This window comes from Python bivittatus, unplaced genomic scaffold (assembly GCF_059951505.1).
Source record: "Python bivittatus isolate LINGU-HERP-01145 unplaced genomic scaffold, Pbiv_v1 ctg000120_np1212, whole genome shotgun sequence".
Classification (NCBI taxonomy): Eukaryota; Metazoa; Chordata; class Lepidosauria; order Squamata; family Pythonidae; genus Python; species Python bivittatus.
The window spans coordinates 485781-509733 of record NW_028277037.1 but is presented as its reverse complement, the minus strand read 5'-3'; the positions used below and the strand labels follow the sequence as shown (position 1 = coordinate 509733).

Below are 23953 nucleotides of genomic sequence, written 5' to 3'. Positions count from 1 at the left end.
AGAGACTAGGGAGTATACTCCTGAGCAGCTTCTCTACATCTTTGGAGATTCCAGTGTTTGCTTTCTGTTACTAGCTAGTCAGCTTCCCACCTCTCTTGTCTACAACAGTCTTATTTATTATTTATTGCTAATGTGTAACATTCAGTTCACCCTAACAAGATCTTCACCACAACTGGTGTGTATGGTCAGAAACCTGTTTCAAGTAATGCAAAGTGATGGGACTCCTTCCATTTTGGAAAACAGGGAGGGGGAAGAAGCCACTTCAAAGGGTGACATAGACCTTTGTTAAAACAAAGTATGTCTTTGAAGCTTGGCCTAACTCCTGACAACAAGCACAAGCTAGCACTGTCAGATTGTCCCTAATTAAAATCTCTTTCTATTACTGTATCATCGAGTTGTGTGTGTGTGCGCGCGCGCATGCCTTTGAGTCAGTGTTGGTTCCCGGTAACTGCCCGGACTAGTCCCTGCAGTTTTCTTGGCAAGATTTTGGAAGTGGTTTGCTCTTACCTTCTTCCTAGGGCTGAGAGGGAGGGACTGGCCCAAGGTCACCCAGCTGGCAGGACCAGAACTCGTGGTCTCCCAGTTTCTAGCCTGGTGCCTTAACCACTGCACCAAACTGGCTTTCTGTATCATCATTATTGCTGTTTTAATGTTATTTTTATTTCAGTGATGTATTTTATGTTCCTAGTCAACTCATCACTTCAAGCACTCCTTATACATTTTCTATAAGTATATTAAATAATCAAGTTGACATCACACATCCTTGTCTTGGTACCTGTTCAATGTTGAACCGTTTAGTAGGTGTCTCTCAATTCCCACGCATCTTTTACTTACATCACATAGCACCCTTATTGCATTCAGAAACCAACCCTCAATTCCATAACTGAGTCATTTTCACTTTCTCTAAATCAACGAACGTAAACTTTCCTTCTAACATTTATATATTTCTCAATTAGCTGCTGAAGAGCACCTATCTAGAAACTAGGGCTTCTGCTCACCCTTTTGCTTTCTCTCCATCTTTCATCATAAACCATGATGAAATAAATCATGCTTTTAAATTTATAGTAATTATTTAGTCATTGTGCATATGAATGTATTTATGCTTAGACCACATATTGGAAATAAACATACTTTTTTCTAAGCAAATACTCACTGAACAGTCACCATTCTCATTTGTTCCTAAGTCCTTGGCCAATTTTTCTGAATTCTCTTGTCTCATTCCCACCTATCTGTTCATTTCACCTAGCAGAATAATTTTACACCTGGATCACATTCATTAAAAATGTTGCACAGTTTTTCCCAAGCTCATTACCCTAATGCATCTCCTTCCAGTATCACTATTTGCTGGAGTAAATATTTCCATTCACTGGAGCATGATATAAAACTACTACCAACCTATGGATTCCTCCTTTCTAAAGCCCTTCGAGGTAGGCCAGATCAGGGAACAGACAACACAAAGATTATTGGAACTCTACTTTATTGCTATAAGCTATAAGCCTGACAGAGTTTCCCTCTGTCCCTCTTATATCAAAGAGAATCAAGGTGAGAATATGTTCAATTTCCTTCTCACACCCTCTTCCTTCCCTGGGGTTCAATTGATGTTTACTGAACAATTCTTGCATTTCTTCTTCCAGTTTATCTTTGTACACCTCATACTTTCTTACATATTGACAACAACCTAGATGACACCAATTCATACTTTCCAACATATATTTTAACCTCTCATTTACACCTTCATTTCCCTGCATATATGCATCAATTGCACTCTGCAGAATCAGGCCACCTTCTTTCAGCCTCACTACATCTTTTCCTTCACAGACTATATATTCCTTAATTTAATATCTTTATCTTTGTACATTCCAAGTCACACTCTTCCGTAGGCCCATAAATATTGATTTCTACCACCCATTATGGTTTTGGTCAACTGAGGCTTTCAAATAATGCTTTTTAATAAGAAAGAGAAGCTGAAGGTAGGTTGCCAGTCTTAATTACCATTCCACATGCAGCAGCATTCTCTGGTAATGATATCTCAGTTCTGGCATATTTTGGCCAGTATGATACAAATGGGCCCACAATCACACCCTGTGAGCTAGAATTTCTAAACTAGAGTTTACCCTGCAAGCCAAAATATTAATGCCCATAACACACCAACTAGAGGCATATATAGACACAGATGCACACTCACTAAGGGTACCACTTCCACTTAGAATGTCACTTCCATACTGTGGTCAAGAAAACTACATAGACATGATCATGATATCACTAGGAATTGAGTTGAACTTGCTGGAGACTTTACTCTTTAACTAACTAACTACCTACCTAAATATCTGGTCTTCAGGTAGTGAATTATTTACCGGACTCTATAGTGACTACTGGGGGAGAGATGCTGCGATCTTCCGCATGATGGGCCGCATGGCACACATCCGGACTGAACCCGATGATGATCGACTGCTGAAAGGTACAAGTGGTTCTAAGTAATAATAATAAAATAATGAGGACAAAGGTGATACCCATGTGAAGTCTAAAGATGCTGTTTCAGCATAATATGCTAGCTTTGGCTTACATGGAATGTCTGCTTTAGGCTTGTGCCTTTGAGGGCAAAGCATAGTGGTCAGTCTTTATCATGAAGTAGCCCATAATACAAGATGTTTTGGAGAGGTTCGGAATATCGCATGGGGCAATGCAAATAGAAGTTACGTTTTGCACTTGGTCAACTGTGATAGTTCATATAGCCAAAAATTCTTTCCTGCAATATGAGCTAGTTCTGTAGCAGAAGAATGCATGAGGGCACACACACCATAAGAACAAAAGAGCTTTGAATCTGAAGCACTGTCTTAGAGCTCACAATAATTGTTTCATATCCAAAATAGGCTGTTCTGATGTTTTTCAAAGCTTGTATTTTGAATGCAGGTTTGTTGATTCACCCATGACACATTCTTGCAGGATTGAAATGGGGTGTCTTGATTTTGGAAAATTTCGCACACCTTTAATTCCCAGGCAACTGGGCATTACAAACACATGCTGGGCATTACAAAATGAACAGAATGGAGGGAGACCTGAGAAAAAGTGGTGAAAAAGGAGAAGGGCAGGAGTGCAGAAGAAAGATAATGGCATTAAAGTCCACAGAGACCAGAAAGGACTCAGGAGAAAGGCAGTGAAAAGCTAAAGCAGAAATGGCAAGCTTATCAGTTCTTCTGTGGAAGTAGACACAGAGAACTGGGGTGTGCAAAATTTCATTTCAAATTGTGTTGACCAAGAAACTTAACTAAACTTTCTAGTTTGAGTTCAAACTTGGCCATTTTAAATGTTTCAGAGTGTTTTTGAGCTCAAAAAAGTTGTTCCGAGTTCAGAATGCTCCTGAAATATTCAAGGTTTCATTTTTGTAATTAGGACAATTTGCAAAGTTCTGCTCTTGAAGTTGTTCTTGAATTGCTCTTGATATTGTTCAGAACAAATATCCTTCATATCCCATATTGGCACAAAAAGTGCTAACAAGAATGACAATCACTGGGTTGTCATTGGGTAATTTCTGGATGAATGGAATTGATTCAAAGGGTTCCTAAGCATCAAATCTGCATTTGGTTTATCATGATAAAATAAAGGTTTCATGTGGTTTTAATTTAATAATAAAAGTAACAAATGCTGTCAATCTGGACATCCTTATATTAACATAGCATCTAGTCCTTAGTCCAGAATCAAATGTATACAACCCTGTGTCTTTAATTATGGATTTACACAGAGCTAAGCAAATGGTTCTATCAGCTCGATGGCAGGTTTGAGATTAATATAATTAAAATAAATGAACAATTATGACAGCATGATAGGAAAATATTATGTGTGTGTGTGTGTGTGTGTATGAAAAAACCCATTTCTATATAAGTTGGAGCTATACAAATATTCTGAAAGCTGATATTATCCATGCATTTGAAACTGATTCACAAAACTCACAAAACAGGGTTTTTTTAAATAATATTTTTTTGCCTTTTTGTCCTTCTAGAGAACTTTTCTATTTTCCAATAGATACAGGTCTAATAAATAACAAGTTATCTTGTTCTTTATTAGACCTGTATCTATTAGAAATGTATTTATTTATTTCATAAATTTACATGGCCACCTATCTCATATGTGTGACTCTGGGTGGCTAAACAAAATTAAAACATAATAAAAAACAACCAAGTTTAAAACAACAGATTTATACTTAAAGTTAGTCTCTAATGTAGAACTGCAACTTGGATATAGCAAAATGACCCAGAATACCATTGGGACATAGTGAGATCTGTATCTTGTATAGCTTAGAATTTATAGGGGGTCTTTATATTATTGCTGTTTGACATTTTGCCATTAGCTAACCTGGAACAAAGATTCCAGAAAAGCTCTTATGCAGAAAAAAATTTGCCCCTCTCAGTCTGGGAATATTAAATCATTGACCCATGTTTTGTCTATTGTAAATTCTGTAGAGATACTTGTAGCAAGCTACTAATGTATCTCATTAGGACATTACCCATAATTAGGTAATTATTTAGATGAATTAATTAATTCATAATTAATTAGATGAATATTATATGTAGCTCCTCTTGGCAGACAAAGACCCTACAGTAAAACAACACTACTTGCTAAGTTTGCATGTGTAGCTTGTTGAACTTGTATTTTAACTGAAATTTAATTTGGAACTGATTTTTGGTTATATTAAGTGGTTATGAGGCTGTCACAGTGTTTATATGTTGCTCATATATTGTATATTACAATTGGAATTAAACAATTTCATCTACCTTGTATCTCACTGTCTCTTTAAGAACCTAAATTTGTTAGTTCCTACATGATTCCTGACAATGAAGACCGGGAAGACAACAAGGTGTATTTCTTCTTTACTGAGAAAGCTTTAGAGGCCGAAACAGGTGCTCATGCTCTCTATTCCAGAGTGGGCAGAGTGTGTGCGGTAAGAAATGCTTTTATTACCATCTAGTTATGATTTGCTGCTTCTTTTTGTTCTGTATCTTTAATCCAGTTTTTCCCAACTTGACACCCATCAAATATGTTGGGCTTCTTGATTCTAGAACTGTGGAGCATCAGTCCCAACATGTCTGGTGGTATGAGAATGGAGAAGGCAGCTTTAGGAAAACTTGAATAAGATAGGAATGAACACACACTCTCACAAGCCAAGTCTGAATTGTGAGTTCAACCCCAATCTCTATAGCAAAGAATGATACATGGTTAGTCATCACTGTGATCACCCACCTCACTGTGAGCTGAGCTGAATTAGGGCTTGCGAAAAGGTATTAAAGAAAATATGAAGGGCAACATAAAAGGAGTCCAGTGAAGAAGGGATGGAAAGAAAAAAAAAATCACTTGAGTGTTGAACTGAATACAAATTTGGGATCTGCTCCTTATTTTAATTCCAAAGTATACGTGTTGAAATTTTACTGAATCTTAATTCTGAGCCAATAAAAAGAAACTGAAGAGCTTTTCTTTGTTTTGATAAGAGGGAAGGACACTTTTTTAAAAAAGAAAACTTTTTCTTCAAAGAATGTCAGTAAAATATTCAAACATGCATCCTTAGGACTGCCTACTTTACAGCTTCATTAGATGCCTCTTGTAGGGCTGTGCATGCTTCAGAAATTATTAGGAAGTCTTTGGATCTTGCTGAAGTATCAAATGGTGCAAAGCACAAGCCTGAAAAAAAGTTTCCACTGCTTTAAGGAGTTCATGTGATTGAAAAAGATTTGGCTGCCTTAATGAAAATCAGGGAAGTACTCTACTCACATAAGCCCAGTTTCCAAATCATTTTCAGTATGCAGATTCATGTCAATTTAAAGTCACATTAATGTTCATGAGGTAATAGTACACCTAGGTTTTGACCACCCATTTCAGGGGTTTAATATGATCTCACTGGTGTTACATGTTAGGGTTGGGCTGCATTCTGGATTTGATTCAAAAAGGGTCAAGTCTTCAGGGAGCAGTCATAGGACCTGTCTGAACCTTTTAAAAGTACCCATGTCTTTTCTTATATATAATTTTTATTAAGAATTTTTATTATAATAGTAAAATCTAATACAAACTAAACTTAAAGAAAGAAAAGAGAATAGAAAGGAGAAAAAATACAAGGAAAAAGAAATAAAAAAGAGAAGAAAAAGAAAAGTAAGAATATAATAAAGGAAAAGAAATATATATAGAAGTGTATATACTTCCAACCTTCATTACAAGTATAAACAAATTTAGTAACTCTTCACTCTCTCTAAAGTTACATTTATCTCTTCATCCCATATCCCATCTCTTATCTATAAACAAATTCATAAAACATCATCTTTTCAGTCCTGGTGTCAGCAGAAAGTCCAAAAAGGGTAGCCAGAAGTAACAATATATCTTGTTTTAACCTTGATCAAATAAACCAACTTTATAGTCCTTCCTTTTACTTCTAACAGTCTTAATCTTTAGTTCATTCAAATGTTGTCGTAGGATTTGATTTCTCTTCATTTCTTCTTTGTCCCATCACACAGAGTTCTTCAAGGCTTTAACAAGCCTCTTTTATAAATTCAACAGGAAAAAATTATCCAGGTCACTCTCTTGATTTGCCGTTTGTATTTCCTTTTAAACTTTAAAACCTGAGCCAATTTCTTTTGTAGGTCCAGTGAAATATCCTTTTCTAAGTCATTCTCTTGGCCTGTCAGTTGTAAATCCACTTTCAATACCATCTCTATCTTGTCAGATAAAATTTGTTATACATCTGATATTTCTGCAATAACATGTTTTGGACAAAGTCTATTCATAGAAGCAAACATCATTACTGACATTGTTGACGCTGTGGCTATTGTTTTCTTCAAGAATCTCCTTCAGTATTTTTACTGTTATAATGTTTTGCAACATTTTACAGGCTTGTAAAACTTTCCTCTACCTAAAATCTTTAGTTCCCTCGTGTCCAGTTTTTGAAATCATGAAATTGCTTATCTCTGTTATGTCTTGAACAGATCTATTTCCAATGAGAAGCTGTTATATAATTAATTCCAAAGTCTTATTGTAAAAGTTTCAATATTCCAATTTTATCTGGATCCTTGGTCCGTTTAGAACTTTCTAAGATCAAAATCTTATTTAGCTTTTTGCTGTTTATTTCAGATTCTTCAAATTCTTAAGTTTATGATTAAAATTTTCTTTTGTTCAGGACTGAAGGCAGACTCACCTGGTGTTTTCAGACTTGTCATTCTGAAGGTCTCTAATAGCTTAGAAATAATGACCAGTTTCCAAAGTGATTAGAATGTGAGGCTTGAAATCAAGATGGCTAATCCTGTTATCTCTCAGCACTCAAACCTACAGAAAGCCACTGTCTTGCAGCCTCCTAGAACACATGCAGACAATCTCCTGTCCTCTCCTTAGCCAGAGTAGTTCCAAGGGACCGGTCTACTCACTGGTTCCTTGGTCTTTGCTGCAGTTGTTGGCTCCACTTTCACAGAGCCATCTTCAGTTCACCATACCTCCCCCAGAAGTCCCAAAAGCACATGTCTTTTCTGACATTGTGCAGAAGCTGTAAAGTTGAAGACAGATGCTATTTTGTGTTTGTGTGTGTGTATATATATCTGTGTATCTGTGTAGATAGGCATGGTTTTTGACAATATTTTGTGGGCTCTTCAATTGCATCATTCACTGCTGGCACTGGATGCCCGCTTGCATAGTTGAGTATTTCCAGTTCAGCCTTTAAGTTATTGAAATCCAGTGTAATAAAAGCATGCCTGTATCTGTTTGCACCTTAAGAAAAGAGGGATTGTAGAAAAGGAGGCAGGCAAGACAATTTTCCAGCCATACAGTTCTTTTTATACAGAAAAATATAAACTGTGAATATATATTTTCTAGTCCTCATTTATCTGCATTACCCAATACAACTTTAGACTCTAGTAAAATGAGGATACCAGAACATCAGCTTCAGAATGAATTCCATGAAAAAAAGAGTTCTGAAATCAAAAATGTCCAAATCTTACTGATCTAACAAAGTGATTAATAAAACAAAGAATTTAGCTGGCTAACACATTTGTCTGCTTCAGTTGCCAACACCGAGTAATCAATTTAAAAGAATTAATATATCTGAATATTTAAAGATAGCTGACCCATGATTTAATTAAAATATTTACCAAAACTTCATCTTTAGCTAAGAATAACAGTTGCTCTCTAACGTCTAGGTAAAATATAGACTCTTGACATAACCTATAGGAGACAGATGTGTTTCAGAGTTGATAAATATAGTGAAAAATAACAGATTGAAATATGAGATCCTGAGAATAAAATGGCTCTTACAGGTAGTCCTTGCCTAACAACCACAATTGGGACTGGAATCTCAGTCACTGAGCGAAGCTGTCATTAAGCAAGATGCCCACATGACTGCTTCACTCAACAACTGCAACCCGGGCACTCCTGGTTGCAGTCATTAAGCAATCTACCAGGTTATTAAGTGGACAGAGCGAAAGAGCTGTCTGCTGAAGGATTTCAGCTTTGCATGGGGCTGAAATCCTCCCAGCAGTCAGCCCTTTGCTCTCAAACATTCCTAAAGCCTGCCAAAGGGTGTGCCCCCCACTCTGTGGATGGGGCTGGAAATCCTATCTTCAGGATTTGAGCTCCATGCCTGCCCACCACTGAGAGGGGAGGGGAAACCTCCCAGAGGTGGGCAATTACAGAGCTCAAATCCTTAAGGTTTGAGGTCCGTTCTTTCACACCATCTCATCCTCTCTGCTTGCAACCTTCCCTGCTGCCTTCCAATGGGGAAGCAAGCAGAGATGATTGTAAATGGTGATCACATGATTGTGGGGCACTTAGCAACCGGTTGTAAATACGAGCCTGTTGCCAAGCACCTGAAATGTGGCCACGTGACCACGGGAGGGGCGCAACATTTTATGACAGTTGGAAGTGCTTTATGGGCCATAAAGCACCCTTTCCAAGGCTGTCATAACTTTGAAAAGTTGTTAAACGAACAGTCATTAAGCGAGGACTACCTATATATGGGTATGCAGAAAATTGAACCTTTTTTTCCCCAAACCTGAAAGAAGTCATCATGTTCCAGAAGTTCTGCCAAACTGTTTCCAGATGAGCCAAAGTTTGGTAGAAAAAGACGGAACATTTTAGTTGTTCTGGGATTCACCTGAAAGAAAACTAGGAGTGATTTTATGGAGTAAGTGGGTCACCATGCCGGAGGTAACCCTCCCTCCTCACATTCTACCAAGCTTAAGCACCATTTTATATTGTGATGGGCTGAACAGGGCAGCATATCCCACCAGCCTATCCATCCCATCAGTGTCCCAGGGCCTGTCCTGGCCTTGCCTTGCCTTGCCTTGCCATCTCCTGCCTCTCCTCAGGTGCCACTACCACTATATCCTGGTGGCAAAAGAGGGTATGGGGCAAGTCCTCTGATGGTCATGGGTGGCACATAGGGCATCTCCAGCATCACATTGGTCCCACAAGAGACATGGGGCTCCCCTTTTTAGTTTTCATTATGTTATAACATCATAAGCATGCAGCATCTCTAAGGAACACCTTGCCTTGTATTCTTCCTTCCTTCCTTTTTATATGGTCACCCATCTCATGATGATGGCTCTGGGCAGTGTACAAAGTTAAAAACAGCAATATAAACAATCCAAGGCCATAAACAGCAATCCCAACTTATTAAAAAACAGATTACTTGGCAGAACTTGCCTAACCTTCTTCTGCCAATCACATTTTAATCTATATCTAGTGCGAAACAGCCTATTTCATTCTATAAATGCATCAAAATATGTGAAATACACATTTCCATTCAGCATGGACACCCCTAACCAGCTGTTCTGTATATGAAACACTTTGTGCATCCATAACATGTTATAGTCACCACTTGAAATTACTTTAGTGTAGGAATCATTCTATAACATATTATAGTCAGTATAATAGTAGAATCTAGAATGTGTATAGTAATTTGGTTTAGTTAAGATAGTCATCTATCTTAACTAGTTGGAGATTTTCCACCTTATCATTAACATTATTGAGAGTGGTTGTTGATTGCAGGGAGATTCTTACGTTGTCCATGGAAACTAATAAGGTAGGAAACAGTTTTACAAATTATTTTAGTTGTTCAGGGAAAGTTGCCAAATGGAGGCAATTTCAAGAATCATTCTGATGTCTAGATCAGAACATAAATGAAATAGTGCCTATTGTTTGCTGGCTTGATGCAGATCTTTCATTAAGTTGTAATCTGTGAGTCCATTTTTGATATGATAATAGGACAAGAACCACATCTGACCTTTGCTTCTTGCTCTTCATCCTTCTCTATCATGCAGGAAGAAGGACAGTTATATCTCCTTCCCAGCTGTAGAGAAGTGTGATAGGTGACAGGATGTGACCTGGAAGTATGGTAGTTGCACTTCCAGCCTCTTTCTATTCTCACAGTTGGGTGCTAGATATTAAGATAGCATGGTGGGCTGAAGTGACAGTAAAACAATTCTCTTTCTCTTTATTCCTATTTAGAAACTTGCAATAATTATGCTGAGTATTGTTTTCACTTGTTGAGCACTTGACCCAGGAAGCTGCTAAAGCAGCCTGTGCTTTTGTTCCAGAGCTCTTTGAACCACATTTGAATGTGACAGAGGAGATCTGGAAACTGAATCTCATGTGATTCTTATAATGTCACAGCAGTCAGTGTAAGTCTTTCTGCTTGATCAAGACTGTGGCACTCAGGGATTTAAATTGCCACCAAGCTCTTTGCCCCGTAAGGCAAAGTCTATATGGTTTCTGCATGATTAATTGTAACTAGTATGGTCCTGTGGAGGCACAATTTAAACAGGAAATTTGCATGGAAGAAATTCAGAACCCAGATTCCATAGCTGCTCTTAGAACTTTAAAACACTACAGTGCAGTCAGTCAGAATCATTTGACTGCAGTGCCACAACATGGCTATGATCAGGTAACAAATCATATGAGGACCTAGCATCTGCATTCACACAAGATACTTAGGTTAGTTTTTTAACTTTTGTGTATGCATGCAGCTTAGATTAGTTTGTGGTATGGTGCATTGTGCTAAACCAGAAAATGGGTGGACTCAGTCATGTTATGGGAATGGATCAGGACTCTGCAGATTAACAGAGTCTAATCTGGCTCTGAAAAAAGTACTTTCTTTCTCGCTTCTGCTTCTCCAGAATGACATGGGCGGACAAAGGATGCTGGTCAATAAATGGACTACTTTCCTCAAAAGCAGATTGATATGCTCTGTACCAGGGATGAATGGCATTGATACACATTTTGATGAGTTGGGTGAGTTGCATGGTTGGACATAGTTTGAAGATAGAGCCCCTGTAACCTCAGAGTGAAAAATGATTACATAGCTGTATGTAAATACTTCATAACATGAAGGTCATGGTTGTGCAGTCATGACAATAAACCATGGTTTCACACAGCAGCCACAGTAGCAAGGTTCACACTGTGATGTAATGTGATATGTTTGGTTTTGGATTAACATGATATGGGAATGGGGCCAATATGGCTTTTTCAACAAACATTGGTTAAAATAAACCCAGTTTAGAATGATGTGTGAACCAGTCTCAAGTTTGCACATTTTCCTTCCATCAGTTCCTCCAGCTCAGTTGCAAGGAAGAGAGAGCAAGCTTTCACTTCTGTTTTTGATTAGTCACAGTTATAATAAATCTTTTTGTTCTCCTGCAATTCCAACAGAACAGGAGGCTGAGAGAACCATGGAATAGCATAACACACAAACTGGACCTCTGTGTCAGAAATAACCCTACAGAATTAAGCGTACAAAATGATTTCTTTGCTGGGTAGTATAAACAAGCCTCTTGTTTTTATATATATGTGTATATATGTATATGTGTGTGTGTGTGTATGTATGTATGTATGTATGTATGTATGTATGTATGTATGTGTGTGTGTGTATATATATATATATATATATATATATATATATATATATTTAAAATATCTGATTTTTGGTGCAAGTTAAACTACATGTTTCCATTTTGCAGAAGATATATTTTTGCTCCAGACTCGGGATAACAAAAACCCAGTGATATTTGGACTCTTCAACACTACAAGGTATACAGATATGATATGGGGAGATCGTGGGATCTCTGATGTACAGGCTAGAAGTCCCATACATCTTATTAGCAAATCAACAAGCCAATTAGATGATAATTTTTGGGAAGAATGAGCTGATATAATAAACCAGGATTTAGTCCTGGACATCAAAAAATGGTTGTAATTGGTTGTATATGCATCATTCCATCTCCTGAAGGGGCTATGTCCAGATTGAATTTGTTTATAGATGATCACAATAAGCCCTTGTCTGGATCTTATCTTTCATACAGTAAACAGTAATTGGATAAGCTGATTTAGACTAATATATGCAATGAATTTGATAGGATAGACTTCAGAATAATTTGGCCATTTTTGCCCTTGCTTCCATTCCTTCTCTTCTTTTTTAGGAATAAAACCAACAATACATTAACATACATTCCGGACCTTCTTTGAAACACTAAACAATTTTCATAGCAACCCAACGTTGTTGGTTGACAATTAAGTGCCAACTGCCTGAGAAAGCAAGTAGAGCCGCAGTACTTATAGACATAGGAAAGCTGGCAATGTGGACACCTTTGTTCTTTATCATCCCTTCTCTCACACTCAAGCACCCCATCTTTCCTCTCTTCAGGTAATGCAGAAATGTAGCTTCTTACAAGAAGCAGCCATGAACAATGGAAGTCAAAGGTAGCCAGCAGCTTTTATTTCTTAGGAAGCTAAGACCTGAGCAAGGTGTCCACAGGAGGGGAGGTGAAAACCTGTGTCATACTCTGTTCCTTACCTACTTGTGTGTGAGTTCATGCCACAAGTTCAAAAGGGTAGTATGACATCACAATGCCCATTTTGTTATTTTGGAGTCATTGTGATTAGGAACGGATGCCTATGGGCCTCCCTACAAGTTTTAGATGTGGCCATACAATACTTGTCAATTTGTAATGCTAGTGTGATAGAAGGGCAAAATTATTAAATACATATTAACTGTATTTCATTAATTTTAATTACCATAAATGAAATTACATTTATATTTTGGAGAGTGTTCCCTAGTATTTCACTGAGAATCAAGGTGGCCTTCAGCTCAAAAAAGATTATGTAATACAGCCTTAGCAACTGTAGAAAGTAGGGAAGATTACCTTAATGGAGATATGCAAGCCAAGGCAACAAGGGAGTAAAACATTTTTTAAGACCAGAACCTCCACATAACATAGTGAAGTGGCTCAGAAAGACAATTCCCTAATTCACTGAACTATAAGAAGGAGGAGGAGGAGGTATAACAAAATCAGACTTGCAAGTTTCTGTCATTGTAAGCAATCTCAGTATAAGTAGTTCTAGCCTTCCTGGGGAGTTGGAGGTATGGCCTACCTAATGGGGCTGATAGCAACACTCCGTCTACTCAAGTTTCCTATCTCTATGAACTGACAATTCTCTTCAGGTAGAGCAGAGAATTCAGCTAACTTGATCTTAAACATTGCACATCTACAGACTGGTTAACTACAATTAATACATTCTACAATTCTAAGTATATTTTGGGGGGGGAAAGTCCTTCTCTGAATTGACCAGAACTTATCCTTAGCACATGGGGTGAGAATAATAAGATGTTTGCAGCCATAGAAAACTGCCTTATACAGAGACAGACCATTGGCCCATCAAGTCCTGTACTGGCAATATTGACTGTTTGAGGCATGGCTTTGCAACAACTAGCAATTTCTAAGCTTTTTATCAGATTCCATTATTTCCAATCATCTATCCAGAAGTTTCATAAAATCATCCCTTAGTTACAATATCCCCAGAGATGGGTGGCAGCTCAGTTAACAAGACTGTCACAAAATTATTGCCCACAGTCTGTTTGAAGTTAATCATAGAGCTCCTGCAGATAAGGAAATGGGATCAAGTGACTCCCACCCCCCCCCATACTGCTGTTACCTGGTGCTTCCTGCTGCTTCACTTGCAAGGTTTTCCTGCAACTAAACCAAGAGGAATCTGAGACTTGGTGTAGTTGCATCCACTTGGTAGTAATAGTGTGAAAACAGCAAAGGGGAACATCTCATTTTATTGATGGATCTATACTTTTCTTTGGAAGAGCCTGTAAAGTGTTGCATTGACAATGAATGCAAAAGTTTAAATGCCCAACTTTTGAACAGAAGATTCCTTGACTTCTGGGTATTGCAAAAACAGAACCTTTAATGGAAATTGTCAGTGGCACAGGAGATTTAAGAATGGTAAGAAGAAGCAAGGGGTGAGGGTGGATAAAGTCATGGGCACTTGCATGCCCTTGAAGAATCTTCTCTGTTCAATGATATTATAGGTTATGACAACTTTCCATGAAGAACTTTCACTTTATGAACTTCTGCCATTTTTATTTTGTAGTAATATATTCCACGGATATGCTATATGTGTATATCACATGGTTAGTATTCGGGCAGCTTTCAATGGGCCATACGCTCACAAAGAAGGACCTGAATACCACTGGTCTGTGTATGAAGGCAAAGTACCCTACCCAAGACCTGGATCGGTGAGTTTAAAGGGGTCTTGCATGTTTTATGACCCTTTAAGTGGAACATTATTTTTTCTGTTTTAAAAGGCAGGTCTGGAAGAATTCACACCATATTTCTGTGTATATGCTTTGCTTTCTCTCAAAGAAATAAATGTATATAATTTACTGCTCTGGGGAGCTGAGCTTTGTAAATATGGAATGTGATTTTGAAAAACTTGATCCTAATCAGTGTCACCTTCACTGACATCATAAGCCAAGATTTATTGCAGCAGGAACAAGCCACAGCAGCCAGGTGTACAATCATAAGTTTGAATATGTTGGTTCATTTTTTATTTTAAAAGATGCACGAAACTGCATTATGTCTTCTTCAAAAACCACAGTTAAAACAAATTCAAATGAATTTTGAAGTCTTAAGTTTATGCATGTCTCCCTTCATTCTCCCAGTTCAGCTGCAAGAAAGAGATGGGAAGATTTCTCGTCTTTTTTAATTGACCACTATTGTTAATATTTCTTTAATCTCATCCTCGCAGAAATGCAAGGAAGCTTTGCACTGAAGGACAGGATAGTCTGTTTGCATAGTCACTGTAGATGTACATATATTCTATTTCCCATTCTTAAGAATTTGAATTATGGCAGATTGTCCTTAGCCAACACCTTGACATTTATTTGAGCTGCATGCCTAGGCCCCGTGGATTTTAACAACATTGCAACACTGTGCTGAGGTTCATAAGTGGACCCTTTTCAGTCATGCTTCAGGCCCAAATATGAGACAGAAATGGCATTGGTCACACTCATGGATGATCTCTGGCAGGAGTGGGATGGGGATAGTGCAACCATCCTTGCTTTTCTTGACCTCTCAGTGGCCATGGTATCCTTTCGGGTCAATTTAGGGAGTTGGGAGTGGGCAGCACAATTTTGCACTGGTTCTCTTGCTTCCTCCAAAGTGGGTCCCAATTGGTATTGATTGGGAATGAGAGGTCCAGCCCACGGCCCCTCCATTGTGGGGTGCCACAGAGTTCAGTGTAAGGAGTGCCCCGTTCTTCAAGAGAAACTCCCGTGACACGTGTGGTTCACAAAAGAGGTTTACTCAAGTGTAATGCAACAGTTACAAACAAAGCCAGGACTGGCTTGGCACATTTCGTTGTACAATTTATAACTCTCCCCTTCCCGTGGTTCGCCCCGTCGTCAGGTTACAAGCTACGGATTATTGATACCCCAATAATCCCCCTTAATGTTCCAAATGTCAGGTTCAGCCAGTATCCCATTGTCTTAGATTGCCTGCCCCTCCAGCGTGGGCTTGTTTCCTCGGGGTTCTTTCAGTTGCGTGCCACACCGGGGTTTGCTTGATCGTGCGGTGATCTCCTTTCCGCGGCTCGCGGCTTCGTTCTTTGTCTCATCCACGCCGCTCATCAGGGTGGATACAAAACTTCCACTCTGCGTTTTCCTGTTACTGGGCACAGGTGGCCCATTAATCAGCCGCGGCTCTCACTTCCTCTTTCTCCCCGGCTTGCGAGCGGGCAGTACAATTGGCTCAGCGTGGCTGGCCGGTTTACCTAGCAGTGCCACGCCGGCTGAACCTGACATTCAGTACTATCTCCATCCTTTTTAATATCTACATGAAACCACTGGGTGAGATTATCCAGCACCATGGGATGAGGTATCATCAATATGCAGATGTTATCCAGTTATACATCTCCATCCCAGGTCACCTGAGTGATGCCGTGATCACCTTTTCATGGTGCCTGGAGGATGTGGGGGTCTAGATGGGGTGCAACAGGCTTCAGCTGAACCCTAGTAAAATGGAGTGGCTGTGGGTTGGAGGCCACTCTGCATCTGAGGATTTACCATCTTTGGTTCTGGATGGGGTTGCACTGCCCCAGACAGACCCAGTATGTAATCTGCAGGTCCTCCTAGACTCATGACTCCTGCTCGGGGAATAGGTGGCAGTTGTGGCCAGGAGGGCCTTTGCCCAACTTGGTATGGTGTGCCAGTTATGCCCTTTCCTGGATCAAGAGGGCCTCCAGTCAGTCACTCACACCCTGGTCATCTCTTGGTTAGACTATTTTGCAATGCGCTCTACATGGGGCTACCCTTGAAGAGTATCCAGAAGCTACATGTAGTTCAAAATGTGGCCACACAGACAATCTTGGGTGCCCCAAGGATGGCACATATATAACACTTTTACTGCGGGAGCTGCATTGGTTGCCAGTTTGCTTCTGTGTCCAATTCAAGGTGTTGGTTATTACCTTTAAAGCCCTACATGGCATGAGTCCAGGTTACCTGAGGACTATCTCATCCCCATCACATCAACCCATCCCACCAGTCAGGCAAAGAGGGCATGTTGTGGACCCCGGAAGGACCCAGGAGGAGAGCCTTCTCTGCCATTGCCCCCACCCTCTGGAATATTTTCCCCCTAGAGGTACGGCGGGCCCCTACCCTCTCAGCTTTCTGGAAAGGACTAAAGACCTGGCTCTGCCAGCTTGTGGGGCAATAAGAGTTTTAACAAACCATGGGGGTGGCTGGTGCCCTGATGACACTCCCCGAGCTTAATGTTCACTAGTTACTATCAATCCTTGGAATATACTTATTTATATTATATTTTTAATTAATTTTATCTTTTCTGTAAACTGCCCAGAGTCACTTTTTAACAAGGTGGGTGGTGACAAATTTGATATATACATACATACATACATACATACATACATACATACATACATAATACATATATACATACATCATAAATAAATAAATAAGTGAGCAGAAACACTGGCAGTCCTGCAACTGATTCTAAACATTGATCCATTCTGGAATAAAATTCTCACTGGAGCTGATCAGATTGTTGTTGTAATCACTCAAACCCATCAGCATAATTGTTGAATCTCAGAGTGGAGCTTTTGAAATGGCATTACTGAATAATATGAGAGAACTACCTGTCTGAAATATGACGACCTAGTTATCCTTTATAAAATGTAGACTATGTTTATCTCTCTCTCTCTCTCTAAACATATATACATACACAGAGACACGCACACACATATCTATATTGAGGGAGAGAGTTGGACATATTTACACACACAAAACACGCATCTCCAGCTCAATGTTATATTTTCAAATCTTGCTGGAGATAGAATTTTTCACCAGATTTGACATTCAACTCTCACTGGCTGAGTTGGTCTGCAGAAAACCAGATGTCTGAATTTCTGCTGAAAACCACAAGTTTTGCCTTTTATGACAAGCAGCTGATGAAAATTCTGCTGCTGGCTAATGAGAAAATACATTTCCAAACCATTACAGAGCAAATAGTTCAGAAGAGCCAAGTCCCAAGAAAAAGAAAATAAACACTGCCCCATTTGACAAGCGTTGGAGTTTATGACTGTCAGTTATAGTCTTGTTGCAAGTTGAAACTGAATGTTTCCAGTAAACATAAAGAGTATTTGATTTCACTTTATTGATCGAAAATCCAATATAAATGGGGAGAGTCTGCTACTGTGGCTGGGTTTGAAATGTTTCTGAAAAGCCACACTGTTTTCAAGATCCGTGGAAGAAATAAATGATTACTCAAATATTCCTAGCAGAATTCTAAATGGTTCCAATTAAAGAGTATGAAACAACTTTTGAGCTGAAGAATCTATAATGAGTTAAAGAACATTATCCTTTACTTTTATTGAAGGAGTTAAAAGCTTCCTGTTTAGAAGAGCAGCTATTTAAGCTGTATTAGGCTGGAATCTAAACAATCTTACCTGTGAGTCAGCCCCCTCTTGAAAATAAGCAGAATTACTTTTCATTTGATACATAGAAGACTGCAGTGTAAACTAACTTACTTTAGTTTGTCTGTTTGCCTGTTTGTTTATTATTTACTCATCAAATTTATACCCACATACTTTCAGTGGTTTACAGTAATTAAGAGCATCAAAGAAAGACAAGTGCAAGCCAGTTAAAATATCAATTGAATAAAAACATAAAACATCAAAAGAACCCTAAATCATCATAGGAGTCTTGTAACCCCACCTCACTCCCCACCCGGCCTCCTGAAGCAATTTGGTTCTCCATAGTTTCGCAGAAAGCTCAGCCTATGGGGCCAGTTTGACTTCTAAGGGGATGCCATCCCATAATATAGGAGTTGCCACTGAAAAGCAGCATTCTGCCACTGTGTGCAGAAAGGAAACTATCATTGTTTCTATTTTCCCACTCATCTACAGAAATGTATGCATTCATGCCCATATGTAGGAAAGTAAATCATGTCCTTATGTTGCATTTTTATAAGATTATTGTATACTATTGGGGATAACATAATTGTTATAGATGATACTTGTTTCTTTTCCCAATCTTGGCAAGCTTGATAGTCATACTGGCTACATTTTAAAATGGAAGATGTTGCTGATTAATGACAGATCAGTTAACAATAAGATTGTAGCCATTGAGGACTTGAGTACTGTAGTTGCAATCCTGGATGAATAGGACAATTTGGCAAAAACCTGATTCGTACTTGGCATGTGCCTACTTTTAATTCCTTGAGGTAATATATAAAACTGCTTAATCACAGGCACAAATCTACACACACACACACACAGAGCCATCAATGTCATTATCTTAGTTACTTTGTGTTTTGCAGTGTGCCAGCAAAGTGAATGGGGGTCTTCATGGGAGCACCAAAGACTATCCAGATGAAGCAATCCGTTTTGCTCGAACTCATCCACTGATGTATCAGGCTGTTCGGCCTGTTCATAAAAGACCAATTCTTGTGAAGACAGATGGAAAATACAAACTCAAACAAATAGCAGTAGATAGAGTAGAAGCAGAAGATGGTCAATATGATGTCTTATTTATTGGAACAGGTAAATGAAAAAGAGGAAAGGTGGGTAACCAAGATTTAGATTTCCCTATCCATGGGTGTCTGACTAGTTCCATTTGCAATGTCCCAGTCCTCCATGGTTTTGTTGCCTCTAAACCTTCAATGCTGTTTCATGCCTAATGCCTACTTCTTACTTATTCCTAGCCAGTGATTTCTTCCTGTTTTCATCCTTCATAAGTGCCATACCTTGTAAGAGTAGAGAATGTACCTTGATTTGATGCATGGTGAGCAGTGAGGTTAATATTCTTTCAATATTTTGATAATTGTTTGATACCATTCTTTCTTTGTTGTTGTTGTTCAGTCGTTAAGTCGTGTCCAACTCTTTGTGACCCCATGAGCCATATTGCGCCAGGCCTTCCTGTCCTTCACTACCTCCCTGAGTTTGCTCAGTTTCATGTTCACCATTCTTTCTAGCTTCCATCGTAGATTCTCTTCTCATTTCCTTGCTGTCCCTCAACCTTTGCTCTAGGCCCATCCCTGTGCCATATTTTTCTGGACTAGCAGACTGGATATTTCAAGCTGGAGGAAGAGTTCTCTCTAGGCCTGCTGTTTGTCAGGAGTCTTCTAAATGATGATTGTCTCAACTTAAAGTTTTACTGAAAGATCTGCAGGATCAAGAAAGGCTCTCTTTGTATTTTCAGACTAAATATTTTGAGAGAATTAAGTCTTCGTGGCTTCCAGAGCTCATCTCTTGTAAAAGTCATTGAAAGCACTGTAGTGGCACAAGTCCTTTAAAGAACAAGTTTATTATGCTGTGCCATTCCAGTACAATCCAGGAATTAATGCACTATAAGTATGATCTATGAACCATGAAGGTCTGCAAGCTTTATGTATGATTTCAGAGGATAGGGATAGTCACTTTCCCTGCTACTCAAGTAAGGTTCTTGGTCCTTCATTTTCATTTGCCAGTGTATACAGTTGACCAGGTCTGCCACACCCAGCAGGTTATTTCCTGTTTTGGAATATTTAAAAGATTGTTATGTCCAGCCTGCCAGTTTTTGGCCTTAATTTGCCTTGATTCTTTTACCTCATAACAGTATAATTAAATTCTGGATTTGAATCTCCAATCTGCCAGGAGCCACATGGGGTCAACTTAGGCCAACTAAGTTAGCCTTCTTCTTGGGTTCTAGCAAATCTGTGATAGTTAAACTGTTTAGGAATCAATTGGAAGAGAAAAAAAAAAGGCTGTTCCACTTTGGACCTCCATCCTGAATGTCAGACCTTTAGACAAAAGAATCTGGAGGGCTAATAATTTCCTATTATTGTAGTGGTTATTAGGCATGCTTCAAAAATTATGAATTATTAGGAAGAAGAGTTTAAGTGTCACATGAGCAAGGCACCCCTCTTCTATTCATTAAAGCAGTGTAACTTTTTTCAGATTTCTGTGGATGCTTTTAGGGATTAAAGATAAGGTGGCTCTGAAAGCAGCAACACTTTCTTCAGACTCATGGAGAAGCCAAGGAAAATGGATGCTTCAGTGAAGAGGCTGCACATGGGCAAGGCCCCAGGCACTTCCTCCGAGTGTGCACAGCTGCTGCTGCTGCTGCTGCTGCTGCTGCTTTTATCCTTATTATTGCTCCTTTTTTCCCATTGGCTCTTTGAATACCATACTGAGCTTTCTGAAACAAAAAAAGTGGGATAAAAATGTAACTAAATGCTACTGTTGTTAAACCTTGGACAATTGAAATGAGCTGGGTGTGGTTCCTTTTTCTGATGTTTTGAATTTTCATTTACTTATTTTTAAATGGATTGCAGATTTGAATTTTGGTATATTAGTTTCAAATATTTTTATCCTTAGATTGACAATTTTTTTTACCAATTCCAAATTATCTGATATACTTTCTTTCACATTTACCTACAGATAATGGGATTGTCCTGAAAGTTATTACAATTTACAACCAAGACACAGAATCTATGGAAGAAGTGATTCTTGAAGAGCTACAAGTGTTCAAAGTAAGTGATCATTCTACACCTGGCTTTTAACACTGGTCTCACCACTGAGACTACCACACAGAACACAAGTACACTTGCACTCTTCCTGAAATGGGAGGGTCTTGCCACATGACTCACATATCTAGTTGTTTAGAGTACTTGCCCATACTTATTTAGACCACTGTAATCCATCCAGAAGCTATAGCTTGCCCAGAATGCAGCAGTATGGGCAGTGATGAGGGTGTCGCATTATATGCACATGATCTCACTACTTTGTGAACTGCATTGTTTATCACTTGAATTCTGGGTGAAATTCTGAGTGCTGGTTATTACCTTTAAAGCCCTTCATGGCTTAGGGTCTGGCTATCAGAGGGACCAGTTTTTTCTGCCAACCCAGTATGGTCTGACATGCAGGTGCATTCCAGATCCCATCAATTAAGTAATGTCATCTTGCAGGACCCAGGAAGTGGGCCTACTGTATGGCAGCACTGGCTCTCTGGAATGATGTCCCCTCAGAGATTTGTGTAGCTCCCACTCTTATGTCATTTCAGAAACAGTTGAAGACCTGGCTGTTCTCCCAGGCCTTGAGAGACAGAGTGATTTTGGTGCCCCATTCTGTTGTGAGTGATTAATAGATGGTACCCTACTCTCATGGTCAATTATGCAGTTTTTCTATGTATTTTTAATTGTAAATTGCCCAGAGTTGTGAAGTCAGGAGGTCTTGAGATTTGGTTAAATAAATAACACTCAGAAACTGCAATTGGTAAATACAGCTTTTCCAGGAGCTTTTTCATGGGTGGTTAGATTATACTTCCTGTGATGATCACCAGGAATCCTTAAGAAATATGGCAGGCAGGAAAGGCTCATATAAACCTCATTTTCAGCACAACCCAGCTGTACAGCCTATCTGTAACTACATGTAGAAATGGCTCAATTTTTTGAGGCTCAGAATAGGGAAACAGTGGCAAAAGGCAATGTATTTTTGTAATATATGTTTTAGTGAATGATTCTTTCAAGCCTAAAAATAGAACAACTGTAATTACTACAGATCTAGGTCTTGTTTTTCCCATTTCTGTCTGCATTCAAACCAAATTCCTACTTAAAATACTAAGGACTTTACTCAAAATTCTTACTTGAAATAAGTAAATTTTGTTTTTGAAAAAAAAATAGTTGTCCTTAAAAACTGGTTATAAGCTAACTCCCTTGGTTATTGATTATCGACAACTGCTGTTTGAGGACTTCTCTACATGATTTAATATTCCTTTCTGCTGGTTTAATTTCTTCAGAAATCCCCGGTCCTCCCACATAGCCACATTGCTATCTACTTTCTTTTCTCACAATCGTCTTGTCCTCAGGCTCATCTTGTTAGGGGTTTCCATTCCAGCATTCAACATATGGGGCAGTCCAGTTAATTGAGAAGGTTTATACATGGAATTTTAGATATAACTAGTTCAACATTTTGTTGCAGAGCTAAACATTGGCTGTGTTCACACATACAGTAAGACTTTGGGGCTTAGATCTAGTTAGCTAGACAGCATCTAGCTAATTTTGTCTGATTTCCAAAAGCTAAATTGAATCAGTCCTGGTTGGTAATTAGTTGGAAGACCACTGGTAAGCTCATAAATCTGGTTGAAAAGTGAAAGCAGAAGGCTGTGGCAAACTACTTCCATATTTGTTTCTTGCCAAGCGAACAACACAGGTTTCCCTGGGAAATCAGCAGGGCCTGGGCTTGACTTAGAAATGTCTTTAATAACATTCCATATCACTAGCTGAAGAGAATGCATAACACAGGTGGAACATGGCACATGGAAGCACACCTGCTCATCCATCCAACCTGTGATAATCTTTCTTCTCCACTCCAACTAAAAGGAGTGAACTTCAGTCATGAGGCAGCTGCATGTATAAGTATTGAAAGAGAATGCTCGCAAATAATTACTTATATCTATTGTAGAAGGGAGTAGAAATGCTAAAATTTCTAGATGAGGCAGCATATGAATAAACATGCTTCCTGCTCACCACATAAAACTTTGTACTGTCTGATAAATGGTTGAAAGTCAGAAGGAGGGTTTCTCATGTGGTAGATTACAAAGCAATAATTCCTTGCACAAAATGTGTAATACTTGGATGGACCAATCACCAATATATAGCTATATAATTACATGGATGGTCTCTTTCCTAATTAAGAAAAATGTTTTCACTTTCAGGTACCAGCTTCTGTTATTTTTATGGAAATTTCTTCCAAAAGAGTAAGTGTTGCTCTTTTAAGAAAATTATTTTATTCTTCTTAGCAGTATGAACATTGAATTTCTGCTATGTAGAAATTCAATGATAATAATAAAATATTTGCTCTAAACTGTTATTATGTTTCCAATTGCCCATCAGGCTTCATAACCCCAAGAAACTGGAATATAAGGCACCCATTTTATAATCCTTGCCTTGTAAGCTCTAAATTTTTTGTAAATCTCATATGCTATGATGGCTTTACAGATCAAGATCCACGGACTGATGTTGTGCTTTAGTTTTTCAGGTCAACTCTTGGCTTAAGGGAATGCAGCCAGGCAAACATTCAACAGGTGCAGATTCCCAACTTAGATAGAGATATCCCAAAGGAATATATACCTGATGCATCCATGCAGTGCATAGTGCTT

At 38.8% G+C, this 23953-nt stretch overlaps 1 protein-coding gene across 2 annotated transcripts in view; it reads left to right on the top strand.

The window, feature by feature from the left end:
• The window catches only part of SEMA3E (semaphorin 3E), a 237860-nt gene that overhangs the window by 191621 nt on the left and 22286 nt on the right, over positions 1 to 23953 (top strand). For both annotated transcript variants that reach the window (XM_088134819.1, XM_088134820.1), the window contains 8 exons: positions 2339 to 2458; positions 4794 to 4936; positions 11139 to 11253; positions 11979 to 12048; positions 14395 to 14539; positions 19134 to 19356; positions 21235 to 21326; positions 23510 to 23551. In XM_088134819.1, coding sequence (XP_087990945.1) covers positions 2339 to 2458; positions 4794 to 4936; positions 11139 to 11253; positions 11979 to 12048; positions 14395 to 14539; positions 19134 to 19356; positions 21235 to 21326; positions 23510 to 23551 — 950 coding nt within the window. The remainder of the gene's footprint in view (positions 1 to 2338; positions 2459 to 4793; positions 4937 to 11138; positions 11254 to 11978; positions 12049 to 14394; positions 14540 to 19133; positions 19357 to 21234; positions 21327 to 23509; positions 23552 to 23953) is intronic.